Consider the following 17793-nt stretch of genomic DNA (forward strand, 5'->3'; position numbering starts at 1 on the left):
CACTGGCCCAGAGAGGTTAATGTGAAGACTGCAATTTATCGAATAATTACCTACTATGTTTAATTATTACTCTATTAAATTAATCCTGTAACAATTAACTCATTAGCAATTTGGGGCACCACGTGAACAGTTGTTTACCGAGTTACTATCTCCCGACTTAAACTCTAAAGATTATCTAAATATCTCTTACATGAATGACAGACAATTATTAAATCTAGACGTTCCGCTAGCGGAACGCCTTGCCAAATATCCAATGGAAGAACGTGGCTCGAAATACAAATACCTCAAAAATGCAATAATTTCAATTTTTCAACCATACGACTATTTTACACCATTTGAAAGATAAGACTCTCGTTAACCTCTCTGGGCCAGTGGGACGTTAGCGTCCCACTCTATTCAACAGCCAGTGGAATCGCGTGGCGCAAAATACAAATACCTCAAAAATGCTATAACTTCAATTTCTCAAACATATGACTATTTTACACCATTTTAAAGACAAGACTCTCGTTAATCTAACCACATTGTCCGATTTCAAAAAGGCTTTACAGCGAAAGCAAAACATTAGATTATGTCAGGAGAGTACCCAGCCAAAAATAATCACACAGCCATTTTCAAATCAAGCATATATGTCACAAAAACCCAAAACACAGCTAAATGCAGCACTAACCTTCGATGATCTTCATCAGATGACACTCCTAGGACATTATGTTATACAATACATGCATGTTTTGTTCAATCAAGTTCATATTTATATCAAAAAACAGCTTTTTACATTAGCATGTGATGTTCAGAACTAACATACCCACCGAAAACTTCCGGTGAATTTACTAAATTACACATGATAAACGTTTACAAAATACATAACAATTATTTCAAGAATTATAGATAAAGAAATCCTTTATGCAATCGCTATGTCAAATTTTAAAATAGCTTTTCTGCGAAAGCACATTTTGCAATATTCTGAGTACATAGCTCAGCCATCACAGGCTAGCTATTCAGACACCCGCCAACTTTGGTGCTCACTAAACTCAGAATTACTATTAGAAAAATTCTATTACCTTTGCTGTTATTCATCAGAATGCACTCACAGGACTGCTACTTCCACAACAAATGTTGTTTTTGTTCCAAATAATCCATAGTTATGTCCAAATACCCCCGTTTTGTTCGTGCGTTCAGGTCACTATCCAAAGGGTAACGCGCGAGCGCATATGAGTTCTGTTATACTCACAGACACCATTCAAACAGTTTTAGAAACTTTAGAGTGTTTTCTATCCAAATCTACTAATAATATGCATATTCTCGTTTCTGGGCAAGAGTAGTAACCAGTTTAAATCGGGTACGTTTTTTATCCGTCCGTGAAAATACTGCCCCCTATCCCAGACAGGTCGGTCTCATTCTGAACGCCGCATAATCCTTGGATATCTACAAGAACCCTAACCTAAGTGATGAATCAGCGATACAGACATTGGCTTAATTAATTATTTACTAACTAACTAGAACACAGAATACGTAAACACACACAGCATAGGTTATTGATTACATACATAATACAATGAAAACAGGTCCCAAGTGGACTAATAGTTTGGTTACACAATGGAAAGGGGAGGGGTATGTAAGAAGAAGGAGAGACAAAGAGTCAACTTCTCGTACATACATTTGGGAGCTACTCTCACGAGAATATGAATACTTTGCACATGAACGACCGCTCATTCGGAAAAGAAATGCAATATATATTTACATGTAGATGTCTGTCTCTGTTGTCTCTCTGTTGAAACCACTCGATACGTCTACTGGAAGTGGTTTGATGTAAGTCTCTGGTTGTCCACCAGAGGTCACAATGTCCTTCTTAGTTGTAGGCTTCTTTTGTTCTGGAGTGTCCGTTAGAATAGATACTTCGGGTGTACCACACGGTGTTCAGAGGGATCTGTCTTCCCTCTCATCTTTGGTCAAATGTTCTATACTACTTTACACGCACAGCTGCAGATGGTGCATGTTTTGGTCTGGTTTACAAACTTTCTCACCATTTCAATGTGTGGACCACGTCCTCACGTTTTCTGGTCGCATTGGTTGATTATTCAAGGTACAACTAGGACCACTTTACACGCCACAGCAACCCGGCATGTTTTGGTCTCATGTAAATTAACAAGTCCTTTTGAGCACTCTGGTATTAGGGGCATTCCAACACGCCGACACAATGTCTGTGCTCATATGGGCATGGTTACTGACTGGAATGTGTACACCCTCAGAGATACAGGTATTTAGTTATACCATCCTTAATGATATCACACAATAATAAACACTTGACAGGATTGTTCTTTAAATCCCCACCGACCATTTCCCATTTTGGACGTTGGAGTCTATGTAACAAAGGATTTTCACCTCTCGATACATCAGGGCAAGAGAAAGAAAGTTTACGACCGGCTGTTAAGTCATAAAACCAGCCCAACGCCCCCCTCTGGTGGGAGAGAGGGGGGTCTGGCTATCTGTCAGCCATGTGCCGAGCTGATCTGGCACCTTCGATCCTCACATAGGAGAGAGTCATGACACTGTATATTTCTTTATATTGATACAATTGCTCAGAGAAAACGATTTTGTTTAACAAGTAATGTTTTTTTCTCTCAAAAAGTTAGAGGTCAAAATTATTGACACCCCTGTTTTCAATACCTTTCAATACCTCACCTCGTGAGGAAAATGGCACTGATCCTTTTTTACTAAAATGTTTTATGAGATTGGAGAACACATTGGGATACTTATTTCCCTCATTAAAATGCCAATCAATTTATAACATTTTTGACATGCGTTTTTCTGGATTTGTTTGTTGTTATTCTGTCTCTCACTGTTCAAATAAACCTACCATTAAAATTATAGACTGATAATTTCTTTGTCAGTGGGCAAACGAACAAAATCAGCAGGGGATCAAATACTTTTTTCCCTCACTGTATATATATCTTTTTGTTTTGCTATTGTTGGTAGCTAGCACTAGTCGGCTGTACCTGGCCAAAACGCTGGTATTTTTCATCCTATAGCTTGTTCTCCATTTTCTTTTTAATTAGTGAGCCAACATGTTTTCAGCACTTTTATTTCGCTGACTCATCAAACACGTTTTCGCATGCTCTCGCGTGTCTCTGCAACAGACATATATCAGACATGTGTTTGGAAAACAAATCACAATAAAATCGCAGTATTGAATCGCAATACATATAGAATCGTAAGAATTGCAATATATATCGTATCAGCCCTTAAGTATCGTGATAATATTGTAACGTGGGGTCCCTGGCAATTCCCTGCTCTAATACCTACTGTAAAATGTGGTGGTGGATCTTTGATGTTATGGAGCTATTTTGCTTCGACTGGTCCTGGGGCCCTTGTTAAGGTCAACGGCATCATTAACTTTACCCAGTACCAGGACATTTTAAGTTCCAAGATGTAATGTCACGTGCACAAGTACAGTGAAATGCCTTTCTTGCAAGCTCTAAAACCAGCAATGCAGTAATCAATAACAATATAATACAACAAATAACATAACGTAGAACAAAAACACACAAATAAAAATATGAAATAACACGAGAAGGTAAGTAAGCATACTATATACAGGGTCAGTCAGTTCCAGCACCATATTTACAATGTGCAGGGATAATGGAGTGATATTGGTAGCTATGTAAGGCTAAGGTGACTAAGCAAAAAGATATACGATAAACAGAGTAGCTGCATCATATATGACGATTGTACGTGAGTGGTGTGCATGTGTGTAGAGTCAGTATAAATGTATGTGCACATTATGTGTGTGAGGAAATGATGAAGTGTTTGCGATGGCGTGGCAGTGTGCTTGAGTGTCTACTGTGCCTTCAGAAAGTATTTGCACTCCTTGACTTTTTCCACATTTTGTGTTACAGCCTGAATTTAAATTGGTTTAATTGAGATTGTGTGTCACTCTCCTGCACCCTTAGAAAAAAGGGTTCTACATTTTTTTTTCTTCAACTGTCCACCTAGGAGAACCCTTTTTGGTTCCAGGTAGAACACTTTTGAGTTCTACCTGGAACCAAAAAGGGTTCTTCAAAGGGTTCTCTATGGCGACAGCCGAAGAACCCTTTTAGGTTCTAGATAGCAATTTTTTTCTAAGAGTGTACACACACACAATACCACAATGTGAAAGTGGAATTATGTTCTTAGAAATCTTTACAAATGAATAAAAAATTAAAAACTGAAATGCCTTGAGTTGGTAAGTATTCAACCCTTTGTTATGGAAAGCCTAAATAAGTTCAGGAGTAAATATTTGCTTAACAGGTCACATAATAAGTTGCATGGGCTCACTCTGTGTGCAATAATGTTTATGTCACGCGAAGCGGAACAGGTGAACCCAAGAGCAGACTCAGATGAGGAGACAGGGATGAGGTAACCAAGGTATTTATTGAAACACAGGGGGAAGATTGAGTGCAGGCCAGGGGAAAGCTCAGGCGGGTTGCAGAAAACCAAATGCAGAGGCTGAGGCTGGAGCAAGCGGTGTTGAGACAGGGTGAGCAAGTCCGGAGGGGAATCCAAGGGAGCCGTAGAGTGGGAGATCCAGGACAGTGTAGCGGGACTGACGAGATGTAAGACTAGAGACAGGGACCAGAGTCAGAGCGGGCAGAACTGTAGCGGAGAGAATAATAGCATCAGGCAAGGGAAAACAGGCACAACAGTCTCCAAACAGGGACAAATGGCTAGAAGCATAGACTGACTGAGCAGAGATTACGATCTGGCAGTGTGGAAGCGGCAGGACTGAGTATTTGTAGAGGTCTTGATTATGGAACAGGTTGCAGCTAGTGGGGATCTGCTCTGACCTCAGCACAACTGTCTCTGCCCACACACACACACACACACACACACACACACACACACACACACACACACACACACACACACACACACACACACACACACACACACACACAGAGAGAGAGACGGAGAGGGAGAGAGCACTGGGGGAGTGGCGGCAGGTCAAGGAGACACAGGATGAGCACTAGAGGGAGTGGCAGGAGTAGATTGGGACGCTGGCGTCCCATCTTGACAACAGCCAGTGAAATTGCAGGGCGCCAAATTCAAACAACAGAAATCCCATAATTAAAATTCCTCAAACATACAAGTATTATACACCATTTTAAAGATAAACTTCTTGTTAATCCAACCACAGTGTCCGATTTCAAAAAGGCTTTACGGCGAAAGCACACCATGCGATTATGTTAGGACAGCGCCTAGCCACAAGAAACCATACAGACATTTCCAGCCAAGGAGAGGACTCACAAAAGTCAGAAATAGCGATTAAATGAATCACTAACGTTTGATGATCTTCATCTGGTGGCACTCCCAGGACTCCATGTTACACAATAAATGTTAGTTTTGTTCAATAAAGTCCCTTTTTATGTCCAAAAACCTCAGTTTAAATTGGCGCGTTATGTTCAGTAATGCATTGTCTCAAATAACATCTGGTGAAATTGCAGAGAGCCAAATCAAATTACAGAAATACTCATCATAAACATTGATGAAAGATACAAGGGTTATACATAGGATTAAAGTTAAACGTCTTGTTAATCCAGCCGCTGTGTCAGATTTCAAAAAGGCTTTATGGCGAAAGCACACCATGCGATTATGTTAGGACAGCGCCTAGCCACAAAACACCATACAGACATTTTCCAGCCAAGGAGAGGACTCACAAAAGTGAGAAATAGTGATTAAATTAATCACTTACCTTTGATGATCTTCATCTGGTGGCACTCCCAGGACTCCATGTTACACAATAAATGTTAGTTTTGTTCGATAATGTCCCTCTTTATTTCCAAAAACCTCAGTTTTGTTGGTGCGTTTTGTTCAGTAATCCAAAGGCACAAAGCGCGCTCTCAACATCCAGACGAAAAGTTAAAAAAGTATAATAAAAGTTTGTAGAAACATGTCAAACGATGTTTAAAATCAATCCTCAGGTTGTTTTTGTCATAAATAATCAATAATATTTCAACCGGACAAAAGCTTCGTCAATAGAAAAGGAGAAACAAGAAAGGCGCGCTCCCGATCACGCGCTGGACTCATGTCTGGAAATTTCCACTGTCCACTCATTGAAAGTGCTGTATCTCCCTCATTTTTCAGAGCAAAAGCCTGAAATAATGCCTAAAGACTGGCCACATGAAGAAGAAGCCATAGAGATCGTGAACTGGGTCCTAACTCTTTGTATGGTGGATAGGCTTTCAATGGAAAAACAGCCTTTCAAAATAATAGTACTTCTTGGATGGATTTTCCTCAGGTTTTCGCCTGCCATATCAGTTCTGTTATACTCACAGACATTATTTTAACAGTTTTGGAAACTGTAGAGTGTTTTCTATCGAAATCTACCAATTATATACATATCCTAGCTTCTGGGCCTGAGTAGCAGGCAGTTTACTTTGGGCACGCTTTTCATCCAAAATTCCGTATGCTGCCCCCTTCATCTGGTTGCAATCACAAGGGTCCCAGCTACATAACAAATGGTCCTTTTGTTCGATAAAGTCCTTCTTTATATCCCAAAACAGTCAGTTTCATTGGCGCACTTGACTCAGTAATCCACCGCTTTCCCTCGTTCAAAATGCATACAAATGAATCCTGTAAGTTACCAATAAACTTCTTCCAAACATATCAAACAATGTTCCTAATCAATCCTCAGGTACCCTAATATGTAAATAAACAATAACATTTAAGACGGAGAATACCATTTAAGACGGAGACCATTACCGGAGATAAAATAACGTGCGTGTCCTCACCGGAACGCGCAACAAACACTACAGCCAAAATGGGAGCCACTTAGAGAAACTATAAATTCTAGCTAATTTTTCAAAAAACAAGCCTAAAACTCTTTCTAAAGACTGTTGACATCTAGTGGAAGCCCTAGGAACTGCAATCTGGGAGGTCTTCCTTTTATATTCCCATTCCCAGCCATTGTAATCAGTGGCGAGCTGGGGCTAAAAAAATCTGGATGGATTATCCTTGGGTTTTCGCCTGCCATATCAGTTCTGTTATACTCACAAACATTATATTAACAGTTTTGGAAACTCTAGAGTGTTTTCTATCCAATAATACTAATTATATGCATATCCTAGCTTCTGGGCCTGAGTAACAGGCAGTTTACTTTGGGCACCTCATTCATCCAAACTTCCCGAATACTGCCCCCTAGTTAAATTAAAAAATCAGATATTGATTATCTCTTTGAGCATGGTGAAGTTATTAAATATACTTTGGATGGTGTATCAATACACCCAGTCTCTACAAAGATACAGGCATTTTTCTTAACTCAGTTGCCGGAGAGGAAGGAAACCAATCAGTGATTTCATCATGGGCCTAATTAATTTAATTAAATTGACTGATTTCCATATGTAAAATCTTTGAAATTGTTGCATGTTGTGTTTCACACCGCCTGATTTAGAGGTCCTGGATGACAGATGATGATGTTGAGGGAGAGGTTGGTGTTCCGGCACTACACTGCCAGGTCACTGACCTACTCTCTGTAAGCTGTCTCATCGTTGCCGGTGATCAGGCCTACCACCGTTGTGTCGTCAGCAAATTTGATGAGTGTACAGGGAGTACAAGAGGGGACTAAGCACATACCCCTGCAGTTCCCCCATGGGGTCGGCCCGTCAGGAAGTCAAGGATCCAGTTACGGGGGAGATGTTCAGTCCCAGGCTCCTAAGCTTGGTGACAAGCTTGGAGGGGATGATGGTGTTGAACACTGAGCTGTAGTCAAGGAACTGCATTCTCAGAAAGGTATTCCGCTCATTTTAGCCAAAAACCTGGTTGCTTCTGACAGGAGTCTGAAACTTGGTTGCAAGTGGATCTTCCATCAAGACAATAACCCCAATCAAAACCCCAATCAAAATCCACAAAGAAATGGTTAATTGGCCATCTCAGTCCATTTTTATTAGCTGCCCCTCACCTCCACTGGATGCCAAATAAAAGGGGATTTTCAGACTAATAGGTAAATGTGAAAGCATCACAAGTAGAATGATGCTGCACAATAAGTGCATGCCTACTTAAGGATTGGATGACTGTTTGGATCTCATTTAATCTAAGGACATTTACAAGTTTTATAATTAAATGTATTTATTTCATAGGGCAATATTTGAATTGTAAATTAGACATTTGAGAATGGGACATCAGTTTGATAACCAGAGAGGTCCCGATGGAATAGCTAAAGCCCTCTCCCCAAATATGTGCTTTAGTCTGTAGTCTAATCTATATTATTGTAGCTAAAATAATTTGTGAGACAATTAATTCTAATTAAGTGTCAAGATTGCCTTGTGATTTCAGTGTAATTCAACAAAAACAAAGCACAGGGGAGAGGCCTTGCAAGGTAATTGCTCTTTGTATTAGCTAATAAACATTAGTGTTAAACAAGTTATTCGGGATCATTATTGGGAGAATGATTTACTAGTCAATAATTGACAAAGTGAGTTTCATCTCAGCTGATGAGCAGCTCTCTAACATATGTAGTACAACAGGAGGGATAGGAAATAATCACTCAGCAAACACATTGCACAGATTCTCCAAAAACAGCATGTGATGAATACCGTATATTTAAAGAACCTAATTCACACTGGTTATTGATGCATGGCTTTTTGTGTCCCATAAATGGTAATGTTTTCTGTAACAGATTAATAGGGCTGAAATTCTTCTTCTTACAGAGATCCTGCTATTTCTGGAGGTGTTATTTAGTAGCTGTACAATCACAGTAATAATAACGCTTGGAAGTAAATACGTATCGGCTGTGCATATGTTTGCTTTCACACTTTGTGTGTGAAGTGACGTCAGAGCGCTTAGCCAGGTTGATAAAAACAGAGTAAAAAACACATGATGGTTTAGTCACTCAATAATTGTCTTTCAGCTTTAACTAAGTGTGATCACTTTTTCCCCAACCTCATTAATATTTCAAAAAGTGCTTGATAAAATGCAGGCCTGTGAATTTCAAGTTCTTGACTTGCTAATTGTGCTTACAGTTCTTAACTCCTTATCTCAAGTATTCAATTACAATTTGGATTCTACCAATGAACAGACTAATGAACAGACTAATGCAGGGTTCCCCAACTGGCGGCCGCGAGCCAAATCTGGCCCGCCAACAATATTATTTGGCCCCCCTAAATTAATTATGAATATTTTATTCATTAAAAATATATATCTAATAATAAAAAATCTCAGACCCGAGATGCAAAAACTCCAAAATGCAATTTCCCAAGAAGGAAGTTACCCTTACCTAAATAATGCAAAAGTATATTTTAACTTCATTCATGATGAGAGAGAATGCAGGAGACAGTCAACTAATAAAGCAGGCAGCGGACCATTTTGTGGTGCTGAGACGTAAAGCTGCAACCAACAGGAGGTGAACAGCGCCTGGTGCTGAAAATATGTCTAACCTGTTATGCAAGTGTTGAACAGCAACATATGGAGAGAACCTACACCAGTTGAGTAATACATTCAACAGTTCTTCATTTTAATTTGACTTTACAAATAACAAGAGAGCTTAACTGAGTCTTTCTCCGAGCCTAGGCCTATATAAAATAACTTAACTTGCTGAGGTAGGCTACGAGGCTTAACAGCATCTTTCACAATAAAACAATATGTCCTAATATAAGTGATTTTTTTATTAGGCCTATTTACAATTGCAACTGGCCAAAACTGTAGCATCCTACATAAAACAATAATTTAAAGAAAAAATTGCAATGTCTGTATCTGAATGTCTGTATCGGGATAGCCTGCTCCTGTAACGACAGAACAAACAAACAGAAAATACTGTCAGCTTAAGACCTAAATATCCCTGGATAAGCACTCACAATAATATGAGTATTTACTAATTACAGTCATATAGGCCACTAAGTTACTTACTCATTGGGAAAAGTTGCATTTCCCCTCGGACACAATCTTGTGGGTGTCGGGTGAGATGGATGTGATTTTGATGCGCAGGCAGTCCTCGATTGACTTATGTGAAAGCCAGTTCCTGTCGTGAAGCTATACTGCGTTCATAGAGGAAAATGAGGACTCGCAGGTGTAAGTCGATCCATTCATTGTTAGCACCTAAAATACAAGTTTCTTCATTGTGCTTTACTCCTCACATAAGGACTTGGCACTCCTGAGTGCATCCCTGAGATGGCTCGATGTCTGGAATTCAATCAACTCAGTTTGAATTGCGGGCTCATCCAGCGAGGGTATTGTTTTCTTAGCAAGGGAGGAGAATCTTCCACCTGGGCGGACTGTGAGAGGATCACGTACTAACGCAACGATATCCTTGGCCATGCTGTAGTCTTCAAATCTTGCGGAGAAGTTGTCTGGTCCCTCTGCCTGTCGTTCTTCAGTGTGCTGAAGTGCAGTAGCCTTCCAGATGACAAGTCCAAATTGAACAACTCAAGCTTCCTAGTAAGGGCCTCAAGTTTCTCCACCATGTCCATGACTGTTTTTCCTCTTCCTTGTAACTGCAGATTTAACTCGTTTAAGTGACAGAATTTGTCAGCCCGAAAAGCTGTGTGTGTAACTCTTCAATGTTTCTGCGTCGGGCATCTGTCTGTGGCGGGAAAGTCATTTTGAAAGTTCCATGCTTAGGTTCACAATGAAGTCTTGAGATGTAATTATTTGCAAACAGCGACATTTTCATTGCAAATAAGACCCACTGGCTTGGCATTGGGAAAATATGGTAATATGAACACATATCTCTCTGTACATTCGTCCCTGAAACTTCGATTTTCATTATCCACCGTTGTTTTGATACTTTTTGAGAGCGACATTTTCTCTTGCTATCAAGCTAATTATTCTGAATGAATGTTGATGTTAAAAACAATAGTGTAGCCTACAGTAGGCTACATGGACCTGTTTTTCCCCACCAATCAATGCACAGAGAAATAGACAAAAATATTAACTGAATAGAGACATGTTGATTTTATGAGCATAATCAGATCAAAATGATTGTTATTATCATCACTGAGTTAGTTATGTACTAATTTTGTTTAATTTGTTGTGTAGGCCAATTAATTTTGCTAATATTATATACTAATTATGTTCTAGCTCACCAACTATTAGCTCAGAAAAAATTGGACCCAAGGCCAAACCTACTGTAGTTGACGAACTCCGGTTTAATGCTTCAGAGTGTGAGAATTTAGCAGGAATGGCACCCAAAGGAAAATATGGTTAACAATAGTAATTCACAATAATCACCCTTTCAAATCTGTTTCCAGTTTTAACACCGAAGACCCCATCAACTCAATACCTACATGGCCTATACAGACACATCTTGGCTTATTTGGAAGGGATTACAAGACTTTCAAATGTTTTGAGCATCTCAAATGAGATTCTCCTGACTAGAGAATTTGATGTAGCTAAGTGCTTTTAAATGTTACATTTAAATGTTCAATGTTATGTCTATGTCCTCTTTCGTTGACCTAGTCTTGTTAAATGTTTTTAGAATGTATAGTTTCCAATCACAGTCCCTGCAAGGCAATCTCACTGCCATTAACAGACATTTTAAGTGTATTAAACCTGCTGTGCCTTAATTTTGTAGGTGTACTCTATAACAATTATATGTGGATTCCATGGATACAAATGCATTTCTTAGAACATGAATTACTCTCATCTAATTTCGCTTGTTTAATAATTTGTGACCATTAGCTTTCTTGTTTTACTATACTGTATGTTGGTAAGACATAATAGAAAGTAACAAACAGTAGGCTTATGCTGCCGATCAGGACATTGGCTTCCTCCGGTCTGTGGAAGAAAAGCTGTTTCATTCACTAATTAGCTGTCCTCCTTTAATTACAACATCACAGGCAGTCAACCCCCTAGCGCGAGGTTAATAGCAACCAACAAAGCATTAGAAGCATTTAAAATGGATCCCTGTTCTTGGGCCTGGAACTAACTCTACTCGCCACCCTACAGACGCCATGAAATTCAGCTGAGAATACTGCTGGCACCCTAAGTAGCAATTCTGTATCTGCTCATACAATTAGTATGTACTGGGTAAAGGCATAATTCAACTAGTGTGAAACATTTCCCTTTCCCTTGTTTTTTGGTGAACCCTTTATTGATGCTAACTACTACAGTAGCAGTGAAGTGTTTCAACTATCAACTCTACTTCCTGACTCTACCCACATCCAGTACAGTGCTGTGGGCAACACAGGTCTATTATTGTGTACTTCATTGCAGTCTTGCTACTACACTACTACAACAGAGAAATAGGGCCAAAGCATCTTTTGGTTCGTGCTGTAGCACTTCAGGGACTCTGCCCTCTAATCGGTCTCCTTGGATTCTTTTCAAACAGGACTAGTTGTGGTATGTGATGGCCAACACCATCGACCTACTGTAGCTACTACACTACAGGCTACCAAACAGGCAAATAAAGAGAGAGGAACAAAGAGGAGTATGTTTTCTTCTCTGCACTGTGCAGTAGCTTTTTACCCACCGGGATGACATCTTACCTTATCTGAGCATAGATTTAAAGGGTTATCCAAATGCTGAAATGTATTTGTGCATTTTCATGTACTGCTGCATACAGATAAAGAACAGTAACATCCACTGACCAGGACCATAGCTAAATTACAGCTAAGGGTTGTCTGATGCACAGATTGCATGTGTCAGGCTTTTAAAGGGTGTAATTAGTGCTGAACTGGTGTCATAACAAATTGTCTCATTGTTTTTAAAAAGTGCGGTAGGGAAATGTGTCAAGAAATTATGATTGAAATGAAAAGTTGTTGTTTATGGAACTATAATAACAGTGATTTGTCGAAAATCACCGGTAATTGTGTTTCCAGAATGGCCCATAGGGCAGGAGCCTATCTCCTGTTTCTGTAGAGCGTGAGGAATGTACCAGGACTTTTTAGAGTCTTTGGTATGACTCGACCGGGGATCGAAACCCCAAACCTTCTAATCTCAGGACGGACACTAACGACAAGGCCACTGAACTAACAATGCTAGTCCATCTTAGAATTCATCTTCCACTCAACATTGGTAAAACATGATGAGGATCCAGAAAGGACGTGGTGCCAACAGATAGAGAGACACAACACTAAGTCGGTGACTCAGTCCAATGGCTGCCCAGATAGGTTTGGGTCTGTGGTGGGTGTTAACTTGACAGAAGGATGGCAATGGGTCAGATTGAGTGTGCCTCTGAGCTTGCTGCCCATGATAATGAACCACCTAGCTGTGGATGAGATGGAAAGCTGGATCCAGCGGGAAATCAGAGCTGTTTTTAGTATCAGGGTTCCCTTCCCGTAGTGTCACAACCACAAAAATAGGACGATAAATCACTGCACACACTTTATCACACCCAGGAAAACAGCTCTGCCAGTTGCACTGTGTGCTATATCAATATAGGACACATTGAGATATTTTCATGAGCACATTTTAGATGCATCCAAAACTCATAGGATACCTTAGTCAGCTATGTGTAAACTGCGTAAACAAAGTACTACAAAATGTTAGATTAATCAATAAATGAATGGATATGACTACTCAGGACCAGAAAATCTGCACTGAATGAATGAACATGTATATGAAAAGCCTCTCACACAGTGTTATTGCCATTGGCTTCATCGCCCTGCTTGTGTGTTGGTTGCCGATCCCCGTGCAGAAGCCTGACACGCTCATTTTCTCGCTGAGTAATCCCTCCCCAGTTATCTAAAGGTGACCCCCTGCGGTCTAAAGGAGACCCCTGTGGTTCACGGTACGAGCCAGCCAAGCTTGCAGGATGAAGTCATTTTTCATGTCCCCTGAGACTTAGAGACTGATTGCTGATCCGCTCTACCTCTGTCCCCACCCCCTTCCTGCTACAACTTCTTTGCCTCTTCTCCATCTTAACTCATCCCTTCTTCCCTCTCTCCCTCTCTCCTCAGATCCCCCAGGTGAGTTATGCCTCCACGGCACCGGAGCTGAGCGACAACACACGTTACGACTTTTTCTCACGCGTGGTGCCCCCAGACACCTACCAGGCACAGGCCATGGTGGATATCGTCAAGGCCATGCGCTGGAACTTCGTCTCCACCGTGGCATCCGAGGGGAACTATGGAGAGAGCGGTGTGGATGCCTTCATACATAAGTCTCGAGAGGACGGTGAGTGGGTTCTCTGTGGTTTCGTTCTGTTCATTCATCATTCCTCTTGCCATATGATCTGAAGATGACTCAATAGAAGATGGCCCCTAGTGGTACAACTGACCTATTTTCCCTGGGTTTGTCTTCTGTACGTATAAAATCCATATAAATTCCACCCAAAACAACAACTGGCACAAATACATTCACAGATCAAGGAAAATACCGTAGTGTTTCTCAAAAACATTTGAATGTGTGTGAATCTAACTTCAGATATGGAATATACGCTATGTACAGTTGAAGTCGAAGTTTACATACACTTAGGTTGGAGTCATTAAAACTCATTTTTCAACCACTCCACAAATTTCTTGTTAACAAACTATAGTTTTGGCAAGTCGGTTAGGACATCTACTTTGTGCATGACACAAGTAATTTTAACAACAATTATTTACAGACAGATTATTTCACTTATAATTCATTATATCACAATTCCAGTGGGTGAGAAGTTCACATATATTAAGTTGACTGTGCATTTAAACAGCTTGGAAAATTCCAGAAAATTGTGTCATGGCTTTAGAAGCTTCTGACAGATAAGCTTCTGATAATTGACATCATTTGAGTCAATTGGAGGTGTACCTGTGGATGTATTCCAAGGCCTACCATCAAACTCAGTGCCTCTTTGCTTGACATCATGGGACAATCAAAAGAAATCAGCCAAGACCTCAGAAAAAAATTGTAGGCCTCCACAAGTCTGGTTCATCCTTTGGAGCAATGTCCAAATGCCTGAAAGTACCACGTTCATCTGTATAAACAATAGTGCACAAGTATAAACACCATGGGACCATGCAGCCGTCATACCACTCAGGAAGTAGATGTGTTCTGTCTCCTAGAGATTAACGTACTTTGGTGCGAAAAGTGCAATCAATCCCAGAACAACAGCAAAGGATCTTGTGAAGATGCTGGAGGAAACAGGTACAAAAGTATCTATATCCACAGTAAAACGAGTCCTATATCAACATAACCTGAAAGGCCACTCAGCAAGGAAGAATCCACTGTTCCACAGCCGCCATAAGTAAGCCAGACTACAGTTTGCAACTGCACATGGGGACAAAGATTATAGTTTTTTGAAGAAATGTCCTCTGGTCTGATGAAACAAAAATAGAACTGTTTGGCCCTAATGACCATCGTTATGTTTGGAGGAAAAAGGGGGAGGCTTGCAAGCTGAAGAACACCATCCCAACCGTGAAGCACGGCGGTGGCAGCATCATGTTGTGGGGGTGCTTTGCTGCAGGAGGGACTGGTGCACTTCACAAAATAGATGGCATCATGAGGTAGGACAATTATGTGGATATATTGAAGCAACATCTCAAGACATGAGTCAGGAAGTTAAAGCTTGGTCGCAAATGGGTCTTCCAAATGGACAATGACCCCAAGCATACTTACAAAGTTGTGGCAAAATGGCTTAAGGACAACAAAGTCAAGGTATTGGAGTGGCCATCACAAAGCCCTGACTTCAATCCTGTAGACAATTTGTGGGCAGAACTGAAAAAGCATGTGCGAGCAAGGAGGCCTACAAACCTGACTCAGTTACACCAGCTCTGTCAGGAGGAATGGGCCAAAATTCATCAAACTTGTGGAAAGGTTGTGGAAGGCTACCTGAAACGTTTGACCCAACTTAATCAATTTAAAGGCAATGCTACCAAATACTAATTGAGTATATGTAAACTTCTGACCAACTGGGAGTGTGATGAAAGAAATAAAAGCTGGAATAAATCATTCTCTCTACTATTATTCTGACATTTCACATTCTTAAAATAAAGTGGTTATCCTAACTGGCCTATGACAGAGAATTTTTACTAGGATTAAATGTCCGAAATTGTGAAAAACTCATTTTAAATGTATTTGGCTAAGGTGTATGTAAACTTCCGACTTCAACTGTATACACAACAGTATGTGGACACCACTTCAAATTTGTGGATTCAGCTATTCCAGCCACACCTGTTGCGGACAGGTGTATAAAATCAAGCACACAGCCATGCAATCTCCATGGACAAAACATTGGCAGTAGAATGGTCTTAATGAAGAGCTCAGTGACTTTCAACGTGGCACCGTCATAGGATGCCACCTTTCCAACAAGTCAGTTCATCAAATTTCTGCCCAGCTAGAGCTACCCTGGTCAACCTTAAGTGCTGCTATTGTGAATTGGAAACGTCTAGGAGCAACAACAGCTCAGCTGCGAAGTGGTGGGCCACACAAGCTCACAGAATGGGACCACCGAGTGCTGAAACGCATAGTGCGTAAAAAGTGTCTGTCCTTGGTTGGAACACTCACTACTGAGTTCCAGATTGCATCTGGAAGCAACGTCAGCACAATAACTGTTTGTCAAGAAAATCATGAAATTTGTTTCAAGGCCAGGCAGCCATACACAAGCCTAAGATCACCATGCGCAATGCCAAGCGTCAGCTGGAGTGGTGCAAAGCTCACCGCCATTGGACTCTGGAGCAGTGGAAATGCATTCTCTGGAGTTATGAATTACGCTTCACCATCTGTCAGTCTGACGAAAGAATCTGGGTTTGGCGGATGCCAGGAGAATGCTACCTGCAATGCATAGTGCCAATGGTAAAGTTTGGTGGTGGAGGAATAATGGTCTGGGACTGTTTTTCATGATTCGGGCTAGGCCCCTTAGTTCCAACTAAGGGAAATCTTACTGCTACAGCATACAATGACATTCTAGACGATTCTGTCCTTCCAACTTTGTGGTAACAGTTTGGGGAAGGCCCTTTACTATTTCAGCATGACAAGTCCCCCATGCACAAAGCAAGGTCCATACAGAAATGGTTTGCCGAGATTGGTGTGGAAGAACTTGACTGGCCTGCACAGAGCCCTGACCTCAATCCCATCAAACACCTGTGGGATGAATTGGAACGAGCCAAGCCTAATTGCCCAACATCAGTGCCCGACCTCACTAATGCTCTTGTGGCTGAATGGAAGCAAGTCCCCACATAAATGTTCCAACATCTAGTAGAAAGCCTTCCCAGAAGAGTGGGGGCTGTTATAGCAGCAAAGAAGGTACCAACTCCATAATAATGCCCTTGATTTTGGAATGAGATGTTTGACGAGCAGGTGTCCACATACTTTTGGTCATATAGTAAGTATATCATAACTTTAATCCTAACTTGAGATATGCATTATGGCTCCTTTTACATTTTTCATTCCCTTCTGCATTTAAATTCCCCTTAGGTGGTGGAAATAGAAGTGTTTCACTGAATTCAACTCTTGATGTTTGATATGGTACGTACAGGGCCTTCAGAATGTTTTCATAACCCCTTGATTTATTCCACATTTTTTGTTACAGCCTGAATTCTAATAGGATTAATAATAAAACATCACCCAATCTACACACAATATGCCATAATGATGAAGTGGAAACATGTTTTTAGAAATTGTTGCAAATTTATTGAGAATGAAATACAGAAATCTCTCATTACATAAGTATTCACACCCATGAGTCAATACATGTTAGAATCACATTTAGCAGCATTTCTGGGTAAGTCTTTAAGAGCTTAATACACCTGGATTGTACAATATTTCTTTAAAAAAGAATTCAAGTTCTGTCAAGTTGGTTGCTGGTCATTGCTAGATCGCTGATCATTGCTAGACCGGCATTCTGCGCAATCCACAATGGCACGAAAGCCAAAACACACAGCACAGGTACTCACACGCACCAACGGACATAGT

At 40.6% G+C, this 17793-nt stretch overlaps 1 protein-coding gene across 2 annotated transcripts in view; it reads left to right on the plus strand.

The window, feature by feature from the left end:
• The window catches only part of LOC106582707 (metabotropic glutamate receptor 4), a 284018-nt gene that overhangs the window by 126798 nt on the left and 139427 nt on the right, over positions 1 to 17793 (plus strand). For both annotated transcript variants that reach the window (XM_014166038.3, XM_045705684.2), the window contains exon 2: positions 13863 to 14079. In XM_014166038.3, coding sequence (XP_014021513.1) covers positions 13863 to 14079 — 217 coding nt within the window. The remainder of the gene's footprint in view (positions 1 to 13862; positions 14080 to 17793) is intronic.

The sequence above is a fragment of the Salmo salar genome, chromosome 22, assembly GCF_965601325.2.
Source record: "Salmo salar chromosome 22, fSalSal1, whole genome shotgun sequence".
NCBI classification, from domain to species: Eukaryota; Metazoa; Chordata; class Actinopteri; order Salmoniformes; family Salmonidae; genus Salmo; species Salmo salar.